Source organism: Cydia strobilella, chromosome 6 (assembly GCF_947568885.1).
Source record: "Cydia strobilella chromosome 6, ilCydStro3.1, whole genome shotgun sequence".
Lineage (NCBI taxonomy): Eukaryota > Metazoa > Arthropoda > Insecta > Lepidoptera > Tortricidae > Cydia > Cydia strobilella.
In genome coordinates this window covers 480,443-502,053 of record NC_086046.1, presented here as the reverse complement: position 1 = coordinate 502,053, position 21,611 = coordinate 480,443, and the positions used below count along the sequence as shown (strand labels likewise).

The 21,611-nt window shown below is 38.9% G+C and overlaps 1 protein-coding gene and 1 long non-coding RNA gene across 3 annotated transcripts in view; both read right to left on the bottom strand.

Moving 5' to 3' along the window:
• The window catches only part of LOC134741966 (uncharacterized), a 323,784-nt gene that overhangs the window by 113,067 nt on the left and 189,106 nt on the right, over nucleotides 1-21,611 (bottom strand). The window lies entirely within an intron of this gene.
• Nucleotides 19,377-20,823, bottom strand: LOC134742517 (prisilkin-39-like). Its single transcript, XM_063675737.1, has 2 exons — nucleotides 20,728-20,823; nucleotides 19,377-20,071 (listed from the first exon to the last, which is right to left on the bottom strand). The coding sequence occupies exons 1-2, from the start codon at nucleotides 20,743-20,745 to the stop codon at nucleotides 19,439-19,441; spliced, it is 651 nt and encodes a 216-aa protein (XP_063531807.1). The 5' UTR covers nucleotides 20,746-20,823; the 3' UTR covers nucleotides 19,377-19,438.

The window sequence follows — 21,611 nt, the reverse complement described above, 5'->3', positions numbered from 1 at the left end:
AAAAATGAAGATTTATAAAAATACGTTAAAATGAATTTAAATATGGATAAATGTTTTTTTTATTTGCATTAATTATTTTTATATGATTTTGACCCGTGTTCTTTCACTGATATGAGTTAAAATTATAAATAACAAACGAAAAATTCTCCCTGTTTAGTAAGATAAGTAATAGTATATTTATAGGTTAGTAAGTATTATTAGAGTTGTAATTTTGCACGCCATGCACTTTACGCAGTTTCTATCTGTGGAAACTAGTAATTGGCTCACTGTTTTTATGTTATTACCTAACGTGTTACTTTAGCTGTAAGTTTTCCTAATAAAATAAAATAATCTTTTTAAGTATACTCTGGCGAACCCACTTTGTGAGTAGAAAAAGGCGCGAAATTTAAATTTTCTATAGGAGATCAACCCTTCGCGGCTACATTTTTTAAGGCTTCCACTGGCGGAAATGGCTTGCCAAACTATACGAGTACATAAGCAATCCGCGTAACGCGCGGCCTTTTAGCGCGAAATTTGAAATTCGCGTTAAAGCGGGGTATTACCAAAGATATAACTCCGTAATAGATAGATACAGTCTAACATAGGCCTACTCTCGTATAGAGGGCGTTGACGGTTTCGTTTGTTATTTATAATTTTAACGCATACCAGAGAAAGAACATGGGTCAAAATCATATAAAAATAATTAATGCAAATAAAAAAAATCATTTATCCATATTTAAATACATTTTATCGTATTTTTATAAATTTTCATTTTTAGTTTTAAAGTGTGTCGATAGATGGCAGTGAATTTACTCTCTCTCTCTCTCTCCTTAGCAATTATTATTCCCATCTGATTGTGGGGTCTGCTTTTCTTGTCTTTTCTCTCCACTTCGCACGATCGGACGTGTCGTCTACTGAAACGTCGCAGGCCCTCATGTCTTTTGCTATGGTATCTGCCCATCTCATCTTCGGTCTTCCTCTTCCTCTGGACCCAGCAATGTTCAGATCCATAGCAACATTCCCGATGTAATCAGGAGGTCTTCTTTTCACGTGTCCAAACCATCTCAGTCGACTCTCTTGTAGCTTATCGGCGATATCACGTACTCCGAGGCTACCGCGAACGTGCTCGTTGCGTATCTTATCAAGCCTCGTTACTCCGCACATCCACCGAAGCATCTTCATTTCGGCGACTTGGATGGACCGGGCATGGCTCTGCGTCATAGCCCATGTTTCACTCCCATAGGTTAGAACCGGTCGTATTATGCTCTTATATACTAGGCCCTTAAGCTTCACGGGCATCCTCCGATCACAGGTAACGCCAGTCACTTCCCGCCATTTCAGCCAGGCAGCGGCGATCCGGTGCTGCAAGTTCATTTCCAATTTTCCTGAGGTGTGCAACATGGTACCCAGATATTTGTATTCGTCACACCGAGTGACTTGCTGTCCATCGATAACGAGGGGGTCTTCAGGCTGGTTTGGTTCATTACACACCATGTATTGGGATTTTGCGATGCTCAGCATCAGGCCCCCCGCCTTCAACTGACGTTTCCAGTCACCGAGAGCTACTTCTAACTCTTCTCGGGATGTTGTGCAGATGGCTACATCGTCTGCGTAAATAAATGTCCATGGTGCTTTGGTTTGGGCATGTTCAGTGAGTGCATCCATCACCAGGCAGAAGAGGTATGGACTTAGCACAGAACCTTGGTGTACCCCTTCGGTAACTGCTATTGGCTTGGTTTGCCCCACTGTGGTTCGGATGACCGATTTTACGTTTCTGTACATGTCAGCTATTACATTAATGTACCTCTCTGGGATATTTTTCCTCCGAAGACTCCACCAGATTGTCGGACGAGGAACACGATCAAATGCCTTTTCCATGTCTAGAAAAGCAATAAAAAGCGGTGTGTTTTTAGCCCTGAATTCTTGTGCAACCAGGTTTATGGCAAACATAGGGTCGATGGTGGATAGCCCCGGGACGAAGCCATATTGGTTTTTAGATAAGGAGCTCTCTGTTCTTAACCGGGCGTCGATCACTCGTTCATATAGCTTCATCGTGTGGCTCATCAACTTTATTCCACGATAATTGTTGCACTCATATCTACTACCCTTACCCTTGTAGAGGGGAACGATGGTGCTTATCCTCCAGGCAGTGAATTTACTGTGGTTACAAAATTTACTATGACAGTACCGCTTCTATTATATCCTCTTTGGTATTACCATAGAGTAACTTATACTTATACTAGACACTTGAAATTTTCACAGATGATGTATTTCTGTCGCCGCTATAACAACAAATACTAAAAATAACGGAAGCCTCGGTGGGCGAGTCCGACTCGCACTTGTCCGGTTTTTTTACCGTATTTACGCATCATCCGGATGAGAGACAGGTTCCTATGTTAATTTCGCAATCGCTTGTGTAACTTGTATTGAGTTGGAAATAGGTATAGATACGGCTGTTATGTAACGAGTTACGGTTTATGGGTAAATCACTATTCTAGCTATTGTAATTAAATTTATTGTTTTATGATGGTTACAACTGATTTGATTGTTAGTGCTTGTATAAAAGAAAAAAAAAGTATTTGTTATATAAACACGATATCCAGTTTTGAAGACTAGTTTTGGTGTACCCAAAGATTGATATAACTCCGTAATAGATGGATACAGTCTAAGGAAAAAACGCGCCTCGAAAATCACGAAAATTTGATTCTCGATCAGATGGCGCCACTAGTTTTGACCTACACTCGTATAGAGGGCGTTGACTGTTTCGTTGGTTATTTATAATTTTAACGCATACCAGTGAAAGAACATGGGTCAAAATCATATAAAAATAATTAATGCAAATAAAAAAATCATTTATCCATATTTAAATACATTTTATCGTATTTTTATAAATATTTATTTTTAGTTTTAAAGTGTGTCGACAGATGGCAGTGAATTTACTGGGGTTACAAAATGTACTATGACAGTACCGCTCTAGTATAAGTTACTCTATGGTGTACCTAAAGGTTGTATAAGCTGCATGTGTTATGTAGCCTATACAAACTATAGGTATTTCTGACAATTATGTTATTTCTAATGCAATGGATACTCATAGATAATAATATAAGAGGAAGATATAAGAGGAAGCCTGAAAGTTGCACCCATAACAGAAAAAGTAAGGGCATATCGCCTAGCATGGTACGGGCATGTGATGCGGAGGGATGAAAGTCATGTGACGAGAAAGGTATTAAGAATGAATGTGGAGGGAAGTACGAGGAGAGGAAAACCGAGGAAAAGGTGGATGGACTGTGTGGAAGATGATATGAAACTAACGCAAGTGAATGATGAGATGACGGGTGACAGAGATGTATGGAAGAAAAAGACATGCTGCGCCGACCCCAAGTGAATGGGACAAGGGCAAGCGAATGATGACTTATAGATAATAATATATTCAGTGATATAGTATGAATGTTGCATTTTTTTACGATATAGAAGATAAACATGCAGACGATAAGCAATTATCGTCGTCCAGGTGCGTTGCCGGCATTTAAGATGGGAGTACGCTCATTTCTTGAAGGTCGTATTGGTTCGGAAATACCGCGAGCGACAGTTCATTCCACAGTTTAGCTATGCGCGGCAGGAAATAAAACCGACTAAGCGCGAGTCGGACTCGCGCACGAAGGGTTCCGTACCATTACGCAAAAAACGGTACAAAAATCACGTTTGTTGTATGGGAGCCCCACTAAAATATTTCTTTTATTCTGTTTTTAGGCTTCCGTACCCAAAGAGCAAAAACGGGACCCTATTACTAAGACTCCTCTGTCCGTCTGTCTGTCACCAGGCTGTATCTCATGAACCGTGATAGCTAGACAGTTGAAATTTTCACAGATGATGTAAATTTCTGTTACCGCTATAACAACAAATATTAAAAAGTACGGAACCCTATATATAACTCGGCAGGAAGGCTCCCAAGGTCGTCCGTTTAAAACGAATCCTCAGCCAGCAAGTAGCTACTTCCGAGCCTCGACAATAATGTACTATTAATGGAGGCTTATTAGTGTTTCGGACGGTAGTACCTACTATTAGTTATTCTGTGGTTTCGGTAAAGATGCACATTCAATGAATTATGTAATATTTGTGATTACTTGATTAGATAGAGATGTGCCAGCATCTGTTGATTATTTGTGTTTTTCTCCTGCCGCGCACATCTAAACTTTGGAATGAACTGTCGCCATCAGTGGTAGGAAATGGTTCTCTGAATGATATAATAAGTACTGATCATCTGTTTGGCTGTTTAATGGACCCATGCCTTCATTTGGTATGGCCACTTCAACTTTTAAAAAGTTTGGAACTCCACAAATAATGGAATTTGTATGCAACATTGCAGTCCCGAAATCGAGACTGCAATGTTTTTAACTTAATTTTTTGACTCACCATAAACTACGCACTTCGCGACCTACTTTTTAACCGGCAACGTCGACTTTGCCGTCCATTTTTGAGAAAAACTATTTAATTACTAACATTTAGGTAACATCCTCTAGACTCCTGTAAGACAAACGGCTATCATCCATCATGCCGCCTTCATACATTTAGATTGTAGTAACGCAGGTTAGTATATAATTACGTATTTGTCGATTATGCGGTGAGAGTAATGTACTAACGCATTTTAAGAGGAAATCATCGTCCGTTCATAGCATTTACATCTATCATCTATTTTGTATGAAGTTCACACACAACTCTCCCTACTATAGACACGACATAAAATAAATGTATAGATCTTTAACCCCGCCTTCTTATATGAAAACAACAAGTCCTGCACCGTTAAAGTCAAATAATTATGCTGCTATTACTAAAAACGGGACCTGGAAGGAAAATAAACGGGATGAAGAATGGACGTTAGTACAAAGGAAGAAAAGAAAATTTAAGACATATTACATTAAGGACACACCCCTTTGGCGGACATATTTGTATGTAACAAAAATGATAAACAATAAAGAACTTTCTATTCTATTCTATTCCTACTATAGATGTACCGTTTATTTATTAGTCTATTTACCGATAAACTTTATTGCACAAACTAAAATAGATGTAAATACTATAAAAAAAACCGGCCAAGTGCGTGTCGGACTCGCGCACCGAGGGTTCCGTACTTTTAGTATTTGTTGTTATAGCGGCAACAGAAATACATCATCTGTGAAAATTTCAACTGTCTATCACGGTTCATGAGATACAGCCTGGTGACAGACAGACAGACGGACAGCGGAGTCTTAGGGCCTGGCCACATGTACGCGGTGCGACGTCGCCGACGCAACGCGGCGCGTTTTGCGGTGCCGCCGCCGCAACGCAGAAATCTGCGGCGCCGCTCGCCGCAACGCAAAATCTGGCGGTGCGTCGTGCGACGCCGCGCGCGGTACCGCAAAACGGTGCGCGGCGCCGCCCGCCGCAACGCAAAATCTGGCGGTGCGTCGTGCGACGCCGCGCGCGGTGTCGCAAAGCGTTGCGCGTCGCCGCGCGCGGTGCCGCCCGCCGCAACGCAAAAATTTGGCGGTGTGACTTGCGGTGCCGCGTCCGTCGTCGCGGCACCGCATGCGGCGGCGCGCTGCATAAGTAGTAAAGAATTCGACTACCAGTGTTTGGCTGTTATTAAGAAGGCGCAGAAATAAGAAGCAATTGAAAAGAAAATTTTGGGTAAACCCATGTCTTCATGTCATGAATGAAGATGGATATCATTTCAAAAGAAAATACGAGGCATTGAAGATGACTGAAAATAAATTTTATAACTATTTTCGAATGTCTGTGCCATGTTTTGAAGAACTTTTAAGCAAAATATCGCCTCTAATAAAGAAGAAACACATATTTAGAAGACCCGTTGGGCCTCTGGAGATGTTGGGAATAACAATAAGGTACGAAATCATAACTATTTTTGTATGTAAATTATTTTTATTCTTTAGACCATAATTATTAGGTAATTATAAATAGGTAAATATAAAAAACAAGTAGGTATATGTCTTTTTGCAAAATCAACATGATATAAGATTGCCTTTGTTAGGTATATAAAATATGTTTATACTTGTGGCTAACTAAATCGACAACTTTTATTTTTAAATCATCATTTTTTATATACCTGCTAACATGACTATAATTAACTTTTTTTTTTAATACAGTTTTTTGTATAATTGTTTTACGAAAATCAAAAACTTCCATGAAATTACAGTGGAACCTCGATAAGGCGAATTCCTTGTTAACGCGAAATAAAATGCCAATGCCTTTCCCTTTCCTTCATAGTCGAAAACCTCCATAACTCGAAATATTTAACCTCACAAGACGAAGTCACCAACTATTCCCTTCACGACTATAACTCGAAAAAGATATAAAGATTGCACTTTCTCCGTTTCTACAATTACGCCTCTTTTACACTTATAATTTTTCGTGCGTTTTACCTCTGTAACTCGAAACCTCTTTAAAACGAACAAAAACCCACAAGAACCTCTCTAAGTCGGTGTCCTCTACAAGAGGGATCCTCTTCGTTAGCACGTATTTTTTGGCATTTCCCATGAGATTCGTGCTATCGAGGTTCCACTATATAATTATAACTGTAATCGTTAGGTACAGAAAATCACAACTATGTAGTTTATAATTCTATAAATAATACCACCACCATTTTACAAAAGCTTAAGTATAATTAAATAATTATACAAATTTGTAATCACAATTAAGTCAACGTTCCATAAATAATAATATACTATAGATAGGTATATATTTTTTTAAATCAACAATATGGTTCTAATGATTACTCACTAATTCACCAACTGTCATACAGGCTTGATATATCTTAGAAAAAATCAACAACAATCACAAACAGCTTTACTTACAAGTCAACATTCCAAAAATAATTTACACGCCTTTAGAGATAATGACAATCAGGTCGTGTTCTAAAATTCTAAAATTAATACCGCCACCATTTTACAAAATAATATTTTTTTCTTTTTTTTAATACTTAATACGAAAGTGGAGGACCCGCGCGAAATCGCCGTTTCATACAAACGTGTAGTCCTGATTTTCCTCTCTGGTTATTAACATTGTTGAAAATATTTTGACACAATTTGTTGTATAGCTATGCCCCTATGGTTAATATATATATACATCAAATTATGAAAAAATATTTTCCATAATGTTAATATCTAGAGAGGAAAATGGAGAGTACGTTTGTATGGATTAGCGGCCGACCCCTTTGCTCTTGAGTATATTTTAATAATTTTGCAAATCTGTAATTACCATTTGAATATAATATGTATATTATATAAATCAACTATCGCTTATATAAATATGGCTATAATGAATACTTGCTAATTCACCAACTTTCATACAGGCTTAATATAGGTATCTTAGAAAAAAATCAACAGTTTTCAATGTTTTCATATAGGTACAGTCGAGTTCACAAACATTTTTACAAGTAAACATTCGAAAAATAATAATATTATATAAGTATATATCTTATACAAATCAACAATCGTTTATATAAATATCGCTATAATAATTACTTACTAATTCACCAACTTTCATATTAGAAAAAAAAATACAGTTTTCATATAGGTACAGTCGAGTCCACAAACATCTTTACAAGTCAACATCCAAAAATAATTTACACGCCTCTGAGACAATGACAATCAGGTTGTGGGGGTGGTAATTTTGTGTAGTATTACGTAGATTATATTATTTTACTACTACAAAAAATCACCATTTTTATATAAACAACTAAGTTTTAATAAAATAAAATTTTAGTCAAAGTACGTACCTACTTTATTAGTATTATATATGTGCGTGTGCGTTGTATGTGTGTGTGTGTGTGGTTATAGGTTTTCAAAGATAATTTTACAAGATACTCAAAAAGGCTTGAAAGCTTAAATAAATCGGGCGCTAGTGCGACGAGAGTAAAAGAATACCATTTCTACAAGCAACTAATGTTTTAAAAAAAAATGCTGCAAATTTAACTGACTCGAGCATAGTCGAGGACCAAGAAAGTGACGAAGATGGCCAGACAAATGAAACTACAAGCAGATCTCGGTACCAACCTTGTTCTCGGAAAAGGAAAACGACCGACCAATTTGAGTCCGACATACTTCAGGCCTTAAAAGAGACAGAAAATAGGCATCTGTCGTTTTTCAAATCTATTTTACCGTCGCTAAACAAATTAGACGATCATCAAACTTTAATATATCAAAGTCGCGTCTTACAGGCCCTTACTGATCTCCACCAACCATCACCAAATAGTTACCATAGTTCAACTCAAAATAGTTACCAAAGATCTTACCAAGTCCACTCATCTTACCAAGATGGTTACCCAAGACCCCACTCGTCAGCATACGATTCTGGTTACCAAAGAACCCAACAAACATTTAATAATTATCCACCAACAGTCCCATCATCATCAGGTCCTTATTATTTACAAACACCTGTCGAACCAGTCACCAACGAAAGCGACAATCAATCAAACAAGACAAATGAATCTGAATTTGACTTTTCATAATAAAAAAAAGGAAGCACATATATAAAACTAATAAAGTAGGTACGTACTTTGACTAAAATTTGATTTTATTAAAACTTAGTTGTTTATATAAAAATAGTGATTTTTTTGTAGTAGTAAAATAATATAATCTATGTTTGTGGACTCGACTGTACCTATATGAAAACTGTAATTTTTTTCTAATATGAAAGTTGGTGAATTAGTAAGTAATTATTATAGCCATATTTATATAAACGATTGTTGATTTTTATAAGATATATACCTATATAATATTATTATTTTTCGAATGTTTACTTGTAAAAATGTTTGTGAACTCGACTGTACCTATATGAAAACATAGAAAACTGTTGATTTTTTTCTAAGATACCTATATTAAGCCTGTATGAAAGTTGGTGAATTAGCAAGTATTCATTATAGCCATATTTATATAAGCGATAGTTGATTTATATAATATACATATATTCAAATTGTAATTACAGATTTGCAAAATTATTAAAATATACTCAAGAGCAAAGGGGTCGGCCGCTAATCCATACAAACGTACTCTCCATTTTTCTCTCTAGATATTAACATTTAGGAAAATATTTTTTCATAATTTGATGTATATATATTAACCATAGGGGCATAGCTATACAACAAATTGTGTCAAAATATTTTCAACAATGTTAATAACCAGAGAGGAAAATCAGGACTACACGTTTGTATGAAACGGCGATTTCGCGCGGGTCCTCCACTTTCGTATTAAGTATTAAAAAAAAGAAAAAAATATTATTTTGTAAAATGGTGGCGGTATTAATTTTAGAATTTTAGAACACGACCTGATTGTCATTATCTCTAAAGGCGTGTAAATTATTTTTGGAATGTTGACTTGTAAGTAAAGCTGTTTGTGATTGTTGTTGATTTTTTCTAAGATATATCAAGCCTGTATGACAGTTGGTGAATTAGTGAGTAATCATTAGAACCATATTGTTGATTTAAAAAAATATATACCTATCTATAGTATATTATTATTTATGGAACGTTGACTTAATTGTGATTACAAATTTGTATAATTATTTAATTATACTTAAGCTTTTGTAAAATGGTGGTGGTATTATTTATAGAATTATAAACTACATAGTTGTGATTTTCTGTACCTAACAATTACAGTTATAATTATATAGTGGAACCTCGATAGCACGAATGGAATTCGCCTTATCGAGGTTCCACTGTAATTTCATGGAAGTTTTTGATTTTCGTAAAACAATTATACAAAAAACTGTATTAAAAAAAAAAGTTAATTTTAGTCATGTTAGCAGGTATATAAAAAATGATGATTTAAAAATAAAAGTTGTCGATTTAGTTAGCCACAAGTATAAACATATTTTATATACCTAACAAAGACAATCTTATATCATGTTGATTTTGCAAAAAGACCTACCTAAATACCTACATGTTTTTTATATTTACCTATTTATAATTACCTAATAATTATGGTCTAAAGAATAAAAATAATTTACATACAAAAATAGTTATGATTTCTTACCTTATTGTTATTCCCAACATCTCCAGAGGCCCAACGGGTCTTGTAAATATGTGTTTCTTCTTTATTAGAGGCGATATTTTGCTTAAAAGTTCTTCAAAACATGGCACAGACATTCGAAAATAGTTATAAAATTTATTTTCAGTCATCTTCAATGCCTCGTATTTTCTTTTGAAATGATATCCATCTTCATTCATGACATGAATTTTCTTTTCAATTGCTTCTTATTTTTGCGCCTTCTTAATAGAAAAGTAAGATACATAGTTCTATGCTTTACAGTACCTCTATATAAGAAGTGCCGATTAGAACATCACCTGACCACCTGCACTCACACGATCTCATACACCTACACACACTCACTCACACACACACACACACACACACATTGAATGTAGATAAAATTGTATTAGCTTAAGTTTTCTTTCTGCTTTTGTTAAACTAAAAACTACTTGTTGCTACGGAAGAGCGGCGCTTCCTGATACAGGTATAATATACTTAAAAGGAAGTCCCAACCTACTACCTTGTAATGTAACTTTTTATTTATGAAATAAAATATTTTCATTTCATTTTCATTAATAACAGCCAAACACTGGTAGTCGAATTCTTTACTACTTATGCAGCGCGGCGCCGCATGCGGTGCCGCGATGACGGACGCGGCACCGCAAGTCGCACCGCCAAATTTTTGCGTTGCGGCGGGCGGCACCGCGCGCGGCGACGCGCAACGCTTTGCGACACCGCGCGCGGCGACGCACGACGCACCGCAAGATTTTGCGTTGCGGCGGGCGGAGCCGCGCACCGTTTTGCGGTACCGCGCGCGGCGTCGCACGACGCACCGCCAGATTTTGCGTTGCGGCGAGCGGCGCCGCAGATTTCTGCGTTGCGGCGGCGGCACCGCAAAACGCGCCGCGTTGCGTCGGCGACGTCGCACCGCGTACATGTGGCCAGGCCCTTAGTAATAGGGTCCCGTTTTTACCCTTTGGGAACGGAACCGTGACCGTGTGGCCTGTTCAAAGCGCTAGCCGCGTAGATGGCGTAAGCTGAAGACGCCGCGTTCAATACCGGCCTCGCCCACTGGTAATTTTTATTTTTTAGTATTTGACGACCGGTCTGGCCTAGTGGGTAGTGACCCTGCCTGTGAAGCCGATGGTCCTGGGTTCGAATCCCGGTAAGGGCATTTATTTGTGTGATGAGCACAGATATCTGTTCCTGAGTCGTGGGTGTTTTCTTATGTATTAAGTATTTATATAGTAAGTTAATACTAACAACTATGAAGCCGGGCGCGCCGCGGCTCTTCGCCAATGGACGCAGTTGGACTAGAAAATATAGGAGGCGAATTATTGCGATTCGATTCGATTCGCCTCGGCGAGTCTAGTGGACGCCAGCCTTTAACACTTCAAAACGTCTATGACTAATGTTAGAGATAGTGCAGAACATAGTGATGTCATCCAATGATTTAGCGTGTTTGACTTTCTAGAAAGTTGGTGCAAAAATGATCATCATGATTACTTACTTATATGTATTTAAATGGAAGCTAATAAGTGTTTCGGTAAAGATGCACATTCAATGAATTATGTAATATTTGTGATTACTTGATAAGATAGAGATGTGCCAGAATCTGTTGATTATGTACGTGTTTTTTAGGGTTCCGTACCCAAAGGGTAAAAACGGGACTCCGTTTTCTGTCTGTCTGTCTGTCTTGCGTCTGTCACCTGATAGCTAAACTGATAGTACTTTTCTCAAAAATGGCGCAATAAATACAAATATAATAGAAATATTTTACAGAAGCTACGTTCATACGTATATATTTTCACAGAAAAAAGTAGAAACAATTGATAAGATTTGCTTTGCCGCCTTTTTTTTTAAATTGAAAAACGAAGTTTATTTTTCTGCCAAAAATACGCTAACTATTTGAGACAGGTAAATAGTCGCAGTACCAACATCATAATAATAAGTACTGATCATCTGTGTGGCTGTTTACTGGACCTATGCCTTCATTTGATATGGCCACTTCAACTTTTAAAAAGTTTGGAACTCGACAAATAATGGAATTTGTATGCAACATTGCAGTCCCGAAATCGAGTGAATGTTTTTAACTTTTCAATTTTTTGACTAACCATAAACAACGCATTTTGCGACCTACTTTTTAACCGGCAACGTCGACTTTGCCGTCCATTTTTGAGAAAAATACATATAAGTACGCCACAGCTGAGGCCACATTTACGGCCCGGCCACGATATCGCGCGGCGGCGGTAGCGGCGAGCGGCGGCTATAGGTGGGAACGAAAGGTCCGATCGCTGTGTCTCGCTCCAACCTATGGCCGCCGCTCGCCGCTGCCGCCGCCGCGCGATGTCGTGGCCGGACCGTTAGGGACATGACTGGGTCTACCGCGATATAATTTCATTCTTTTTACCTTAAATCCGAGGTTTCAAATGGGTTGTCTGTGTTGCCGGATAACTGACGTCCCAGGTAAATGTCAACGGAGATATGGTAAAAATGTAATGTTAATGTGGTGTCGTGGTAATGTAATGGTGGTAATGTTGGTATGATATGGTAAGGTAAAAGTAATGAAATATCGCGGTAGACCCGTTCATACCCCTAATGTGTACAAACCGCGAGAGCAGAGGCCAATTTGCGTTAAAGGTGACATTTGGATGATATAGCGGCATTACTGCTGCAGCATTGACGCGCGCGATGTCAATATCTATCTCCTTGATACTTAAATGGTGTTGCTGTCATTGCGGAATGCGGAACGTTCAAACTGTCACTCATTTTATCGAGGAGATTGACAGTGACATCGCTCGCGTCGTCATTGCAACGGTTAGTGACGTTCAGATGGGAACTGCGGTTGCATTACTGTGGCAACATTACTGCAGCGGCCTTGACCGGTTTTTAAAAATAATAATAACTGCATCAATAAATTGCTCTGATATTTAGATTAAGGTAATATTTAAAACTTGACAATGTAAAAGTGCTTGTTGCTAGGTCTATTTGAATAAAGTATATATTGAATTGAATTGAATTGAATTGAATTGAATTGTATCTGTCAAATTGCTCGATAAAATGACATAACTTATGTCATGTCGATAGACGATAAAACTGCAACTATCCTTACAAACCGGTCCATTTCATTATAACCATAATAAACTGGGCAATGTCCGTCTGTCCGTCTGTATCTTCCAATCCCTGCATTACACAACCGATCTGAGATTCGGAGCGCTACAAGAGAAAGTGCAAGCTGCACTTTATACCACCCAGAACCAAACTGACTTAACTTACGATGAACTATAATGTTTATAGTCTGTATAAGACATTTTGCAAGTAAGCAAGAGGTACTACAACCAGAATTGTTCCATTATTAAGGCTCTTAGGGTTATAGGACCTTTTAAAAGCAAAGTATATCAAGTTAACACCAAATTAACATATTGGTAGATATTATATTAACGGTTGGTATTATTAGCGGTTTTGAATGATTCACGGTTAGTTTCACTAGACTTATATCACACACTTACAAAAGGTAATCACGGTCTATATCCCGGTCAATATAAGTCTAGTGATTATATTATATGGGCAAAAATGCTTTCGCATGTCCGGAATTCCGGATGTTCTCCTCTATAGGTCGAATTCCTTTTCAACTGTCTAGCTAATATCACGGTTCATGAGATACATGATGACAGACAGACGGACAGATCTCCATCTGTAAGTCTTAGTAATAGGGCCCCGTTTTTACCCTTTTGGGTACGGAACCCTAAAAAAGGTCTTAAGCGCCACTATTGTGAGTTCGCTGTTATTAAGGCTCTTAGGGCCAAAGGACCTTTTAAAAGCAAAGTATATCAAGTTAACACCAAATTAACATATTGGTATAGATATTATATGGTCAAAAATGCTTTCGTATGTCCGGAATTCCGGATGTTCTCCACTGTAGGTCGCATTTCTCACTTATGAAATTTTGTAAGCAGGTTCGGTAGTTAGGTAGATAGATAAAAAAACCGGACAAGTGCGAGTTGGACTCGCTCACCGAGGATTCCGAATTTTTTAGTATTTGTCGTTATAGCGGCAACAGAAATACATCATCTGTGAAAATTTCAACAATCTAGTCTATCTATCACGGTGCATGAGATACAGCCTGGTGACAGACAGACAGACAGACGGACAGTGGAGACATAGTAATAGGGTCCTGTTTTTACCCTTTTTGGGTAAGGATTTACGGAACGGAAGGACTTAAGCGCCACTATTTCACCACCACCACCATAACTGGGGAGCCCAACTGGGGAGGTACCTCCACCTTACAGAAAACCGCAGCCAAATAACACTAGACCCTACTAATAGTGTTGTGTTCCTGCCGGTGAGTAAGGTTGCCAGAGCTCGAGGGAGAGGAGTGTTAGGGTCGGTAACGCGCATGTAACTCCTCTGGAGTTGCAGGCGTACATAGGCTACGGAGACTGCTTAACATCAGGCGGGCCGTGTGCTTGTTTGCCACCGACGTAGTATAAAAAAAAAAAAAAAACCATTTCGTGGCACTTTTTCTTTTTTATGTTTCTCTGTTTTGTATAATTTTCTATTTTTATGTTTGTGCTAACAAATAAATTATTTCTATTTCTATTTTTATTTACTATTGTAAGTTCGCTGTGATAATAACTCAACGAAGTATTTTTTATTTTTACATTTTTAAGCTTATCGCGAGGCCCAGATCACAGAACCACTAGTTATACTTACTTACTGCTGTGGCGCAACGACCCGAAGTGGATCTTGGCCTCCGACACCAAAGACCGCCATGCTACTCTGCCCAAAGCCTTTTCTGCATGTCCACCACCTCCACCACTAGTTATAATGGGTATAATATTAAAGAGCTACTAACATGACGCATACTAAGCTTAAATGGATTATGGAATTAATAATCGTTGCCAGGCAGAGTGATGGCAGGTTGGCCGCTTTCGGATGAAAGAAGCGCTATCTCGTTGGCACTTCGCGCAGGGGCACTTTCTCTATGATACTAGCCCAGGACCGGGATAAGCAGCAGTGGCCGACAGGAGGCAGATTCGCGCGGTGTACAGCTGCAGTCAAAACTACGCTCTTTAGAGCATACTGCACTTCGCTGTACTCGGCTGCACTGTGAGTGGACTGTACGCAACGGTCGCTCAGCTCTCTGCGCTGCTGGGGTTGTCGCTAGACAGTTTCAATGCTCTGCTGCGGAAAAAGATGGCATCGCTTCTGAACAGAATACGTGACAGCCCAAACAGCCTCCTCAAGACAATAGCTGTAAGGAATGAGTGCTCAATAATGCAACACTTAATTAAAAATACGTTGTCATTAGTGAGTTACGACAGCGTACAGCTCAGGTAAATCCACAGAATCGGCACTACACATGGTCGTCAGCCGCATTGAAAGAGCCATCCATGCCAAAGAACTGTGCCTTGGCACCTTCATTGACATCGAGGGCGCTTTCGACAAGACCCACTTTACCAGCATAGGGAATGCCTTGGATAGCCACGGCGCGGAACCCGGACTAACAAAGTGGATTATGAACATGCTAAACAAAAGAACTATAAGGTATGCAGGTGAACCGCAGGCCGTGGCGGCGGTGCGAGGATGCCCTCAAGGGGGAGTCCTGTCACCTCTGCTGTGGAACCTAGTAGTCAACAACCTTATAACCAAACTGAACGAGGAACACTTCTACACAATAGGCTACGCTGATGATCTGGCAATATTAATATCAGGTAAATTTGCCAGTACAGTCTGCGATCTCACCCAGGCTGCTCTTCGGATTGTAGAACGCTGGTGTAGAGAATTCGACCTATCAGTCAACCCCACCAAAACAGAAATGGTAATGTTCACCAATAAAAGAGCGCTTGGCAACTTTACCAGACCAACACTTTTCCAAACCGAGCTACAGCTGACCGATGAAGTTAAGTACTTAGGGCTAACTCTCGACAGTAAACTCAACTGGAACAATCACATCAACAAACGTATAGACAAGGCGGGAGTTGTCTTCTGGCAATGCAGAAGGATGATTGGTAAGAGGTGGGGACTCAACCCAAAAATTACTCTCTGGCTCTATAAGACAATAATCCGCCCCTTACTCTGTTACGGTGCTCTGGTTTGGTGGCCAAGAACAAACCTAGGCAACGTACGAGACAAGCTACAAAGACTCCAAAGGCTCGCATGCGCGGCCACCACTGGCTGTACGAGGTCCACACCGACTGCAGCCATGGAGGTCATGTTAAGCCTTCCACCGCTGCACCTACACATACAACAAGAGGCCAGTCTCTCAGCGGTAAGGCTGCGAGCCCTTAATATATGGTCCAACATCATAGGAGCTCTTCACACAACTTGCCTGGCTAAGGTATATGACGAATTTCCAGTGCTCAATTCGGGCACGGATCGGATTCATAAACAAGCTATCTTCGACAAAAGGTACAAAATACAGTTATACGAGGACGACAATTACGAAGGACTCAATCCTCGGGAGCTCAGAATCTTCACTGATGGGTCCAAAACAGACAGCGGATCGGGCTCTGGAACCTTCTCAGAAGACCTGAACATGTCAATTACCACTCCGCTAGGAGCCCATAACTCGGTATTCCAGGCTGAGTGCATGGGCATCATAAACGCGGCGGCTGCCATCACTGCAAGGAAGGTAGTAGGATCCTCCATCCGCATACTCTCCGACAGTAGAGCAGTCTTGATGGCTCTAAAAAGCCATATAGTCACATCCAAACTTATACACGAATGCCACGAACGACTAATGGAGGTATGTCATAACAATAAGATCACCCTACAATGGATCAAAGGACACAGCGGATCCCGGGGTAACGATGCTGCGGACGAGCTTGCCAGGCAAGGATCGAGTGCGGGAGCGATTGGCCCAGAACCGATCCTCCCGATACCGTTTAGCAAGGTACGCTCAATGCTGCTGGCACGTACAGGGAAACTACACACAGAACATTGGCTAAACCAGACTGGATGCAGACAGGCCAAACAAGCCATGCCTGGCATCAGCGGAAAGCTCACAAGGGTGCTCCTTCAATTAGGAAAGACCCGACTGAGCATGGTGACCAGTGTCATAACAGGTCATGGACTATTTAACAAACATCTTTTTATAACAGGTGTCACAGACAGTCCCCTATGCAGAGGATGCATGGAGACAGAAGAAACAGCCTCTCACGTGGTGCTGGAGTGCAGCGGAGTGGCCCCATACAGGGCAAAACATCTCGGATCCCCGAGAGACCTCCCCGAGGTCCTACTCAACATCAAAGGTTTGATAGGTTTCCTCGAGGAGCTGGGCTGGCAGGACTAGCCCACCCCCATGTCACGCAAAATAGGCGCCAGTCGTCGAGTTGCGGAAAATCGCCCGAACTACAATACAATACAATAGTGAGTTACGAATACTAACATAGTTTTTTGGTTTTTGTTTGTAGAATACTAACAAAATGGATCTTGTTATCTAAATAAATAAATAAAATGATGATGATGTAACCATAACCATGTCACCAGTTTAAGCTCCAAACTTATGCCATTGTTAGTAACATGATTACATAATAAAGTTGTCTCGATAGATCATATCGACTAAGATCAGACGACGCAACTTATCCACGCCTTTGTGTAGCTAAAATTAAATTAGTTTTTAAATTTATTCATGATGCAAGTACAGTCAGAAAATATTTTATTTTAACAATAAAGTTAGACCTGTAGGTTCGTTGTAAGGTTACATGGGTATTAGTTATTTAAAATAAATTATCTATTACATTATGAGTTATGACAAGTTGCGAATCTCAAAGCGCCTTTCGAGTATCTAAAGAGTACAAACCTCAATCACTATATTAGTATTTAATTAAATCAAGTAACTGTAATGCCATACGAATACGATAAATGAATAAACAAGTGATAGTTACGTTGAAGTAGATGACAAGGTCAAATAACGTAAAATAGTTCAGTACTATTTAGCCCATTTTATTTTACCCTTGTTTTGAAACTATATGTAATCTGCATCGGTATCATGGTCGCGTTTTTATCACCTGTCATGTCATGCGTCACTTACATACTTGTTAGAACGTGACAGGCATGGTGATAAATGATAAAGAATCTTAGGCCTTCTGAATTGGTTCAGCGGTTTAAGCGTAAAGAAACAGACAGACAGTGTAACTTTCGCATTTGTAATATTTTAGGGATGAGGGATTAGTAGGAATGACATTGAGACATAGGTACTGTGATATCAGTATCGAATCAAGTTGATATTTGCTCAATTTTAACACTGCTGGTGTCATCTACTTAGTAATAAGACCTCTCATGCCACTCACCTCGGCACGGCCATAACTTTCGGTCATAACCGAATGTATGACCACTTTATGCGCAAATTAGCAGGAAAGTTGTCGTAACACGTAATACCTCTTAATATATAAGTAAAACCTCTTTTTTATTACGTTGAAAGTGAATTACGTAAGATTTGTTAAATAGATCATTGTTTTTGATTTGTTAAAATTAATCAGAATAAAAAACAGTTTAGGTATGATTTAATTGATGTTTGTAGTTTGGGAATCTTGAAGACAATGGGCTTTAAGTATTTTTAATATTTCAAGCAGTTTCGTTATGATTTACTATAAGTTAAAAGTCGTAAAGTGTTTAAAAGTAAAAGTGAAGTAATTCATTTGCTCATTTAAACAGCGCTTCAAGTTTGACCTTAAATACTGCTTTAAATTATATACATGCTCAAATATGACAAGTTTTAAGGTGATACGAAGATTATTGTTAAAGTTATGGTTTAATACCTATTTAGGTTAATTCCATGACTTTTATCTAAAAAGTATGGATTGGTAATCGAAATTAAACTATCGTGAGACATATTTCAAAATATTTAGATCAGTACGGTTTCACTCACTATTATTTTTAGTCGCTTTTGGCGACATGTTACGGATTAAATAAAATAAATAAATAAAATAATAGTTAGTGAAACCGTACTGATCTAAATATTATGGATTGGTAGTTAAATTGTTTGTAATTATGAGTTACTCGAAATAAATTAATTTTAATTTAATTTAATTAATTTAAATTTTGCAAATGTTAGCCTTATATTGTGATTATGTGACTTAAATCGTGTCTTAGACCGTGATTACCTTTTGTATTGTTCATAAGTCTAGTGAACTAAACGTGGATCATTCAAAACTGTTAATTGCAAATGTTTATGTGACATTTACAATCATCTTTACCAAATAACCTTACCAATGTACAACATAAAATTCAAGAATGATTACCAGATATGTAACACATTGCGTAAGACTCGACTTATTTTCAAAAGACCCTTGAGGTCAAAAACCAGTTCCATACAAGGTACCTTGCGAAACTACAATTAAAGTAAGCAATTACAGTAAAACGAAAACGAACGAGCATTTAAAGTATTTTATTTACAGAAACTTTACAACAATATAATTTAGGCGATGACTTTAATGATGAGGAGATCCGTATGTTGATGAAAGGGATGGGACGCCGTAGGAACCTGATGGTACACCGATGGTGGTGTACGTGATGGAGGGACCGGAGTGTCCAGAGTAACCGCCGCTGGAGAAACCATGTCCAGATCCAGTGGAGTAGCCACCGCTTGAGTAACCACCGGAGTAACCGCCAGCGTAACCGGAATCGATCTCCGCCTGGTGGTACTGAGCTACTTGTAGGCCTTGTTGGATGTGGTCCAACTCGATGCCAACGATTCTGTCATGAGGGACACCATATACAGGGGCTGGGGGACCGTAGTGGGAAGAAACACCATGACCGTGGGATGAAGAAGATTGCTGGTAAGCTTGGTTATGGATTTCGTCTTTAAGGATGATGTGCTTGATTTTGTCTAATAGATGAGGGTCGATGTGGTAGCCTTCTGAGGTCTGATGTCCGACTGGGACAGAGGTATAATGGCCTCCGCTGCTGAGGCTGCTGTGTCCAGAGCTGTAGCCTCCGGAGCTATGGCCGCCTGAGCTATAGCCACCGGAGCTATGGCCGCCGACGAGGAGGATGGAAGAGGGGGCGGAGTAGTGGTAGCTCGGGGGCTCGGCTACGGCGCACCCGATGAGGGCGAGGACGGCCTGAGGACAAACATACATACATTAACAACACTAATATATGATAAAGTCAAAGGCGAGACAAGTAATTTCAAGTCATACGATACACTTGTCAGGTCAAATGTCAAGAGCATTGACTGTTTTTGTCACATTTTTTCCTTAAATATTTTGTGGTCTTGACCGTAAGTATTAACTGATTTGTTTTCCTTTGATTTTTATATGGCAACCTGGCAACGATTATCTTCTGACCATAAAATACATATTTAAAAAATTTGTAAATTTTATGGTCCATTTATTTCAAATTGTTGCCCATATCCACTTTAAACGTTACGAAATGCAGAGTAAGATAATTTTTATTACATTAATAACATTAAATTATCCCCAAATATGAACCGTAATCTCACAACTTCAAAATTGGAAAACGATTTAACTGCCATCACTGTCAAAGTGACACTAGTCCGTACAAAAAAGGAAAGCCATTGGCGCTTAAACTTTTATTAACAATTTACTTGTACAAATAAATCATTTCACGTCGTAAGCGCCGATGTCCTTAAAGTCACATTTCCGACACAATTTTCCTTAAATCCTTAATTTCTGATTCTTAGATCACTTCACAGCACACATCACTACAATATTACTACAATATCACTAGAATATCACTAGAAACACCGCATCCTTACAATGGTAAGTCGGGCCATGTCTGCACTCTCGATCTCGCTTGGTAAGTGTGATGGCTTGCGTACGCGCACGTTTATATAGTGGCTTCTGCCCACTTTTACCTACTGGTCATCGCAGGTCCATATATCTTTGGATTTGGAATGTTATAGGGAGGTCAGTTTACAATTAGTACTCAGGTTTTAAGTTGCAATTTGCTAGTTATGTGTTCTTAAATAGGTCTCTAAATTAACTTGGCCATTCGAGCTTCAAGTTTTACGAGTAAGTCGACTAACTTTCGTTTGGCGACATATACAGATTTGCCTGGCAATTTTGTTGATTTTTCGGGTTATTTTGGAGAGATTCTTTACTTAATAATATAATTGAAAATGGCATGAAAATCTACTGTAAATTTTGCTTGCGTAGAACGCTACCGTACATGCAATTGTCAAAAACGGTATGGCGCTTAAAAGAGAGTACAGGACTTTGAAGGGTAGCCGTCGCGCATTTGACATCCCTGTAGTTTCAAGCGTTCAACAGCTATGGTAACTGCTTACTAATGTATTAAAGAGTCGTACGCTCTTGTTTGTCACTGATGTTAAAAAAAACTTTTACATACAAAAGCTAGGTATTTATTGTAGAAAACCCCCAGGTACCAAGTAGTTGTTTAGGCATTTTCATTCATAAATGTGTATGGAAAACAAACATAGCAAAGATAGAACTTGAACATAATTTTAAAATGAAGACCTCCACCGAGCATTGTAAAATGCGATAAATCTTTTATTATTGTTTATTCTGTAAAGTGGCTCAAGGTCGTGTGAAAGTCCACGTAGTTTAAATTAAATTGTGTGAATTCTTCGCGTCTGCACATGTTTTTTTAGAATAAAGTCTGAATCGTTTGGATAATAAC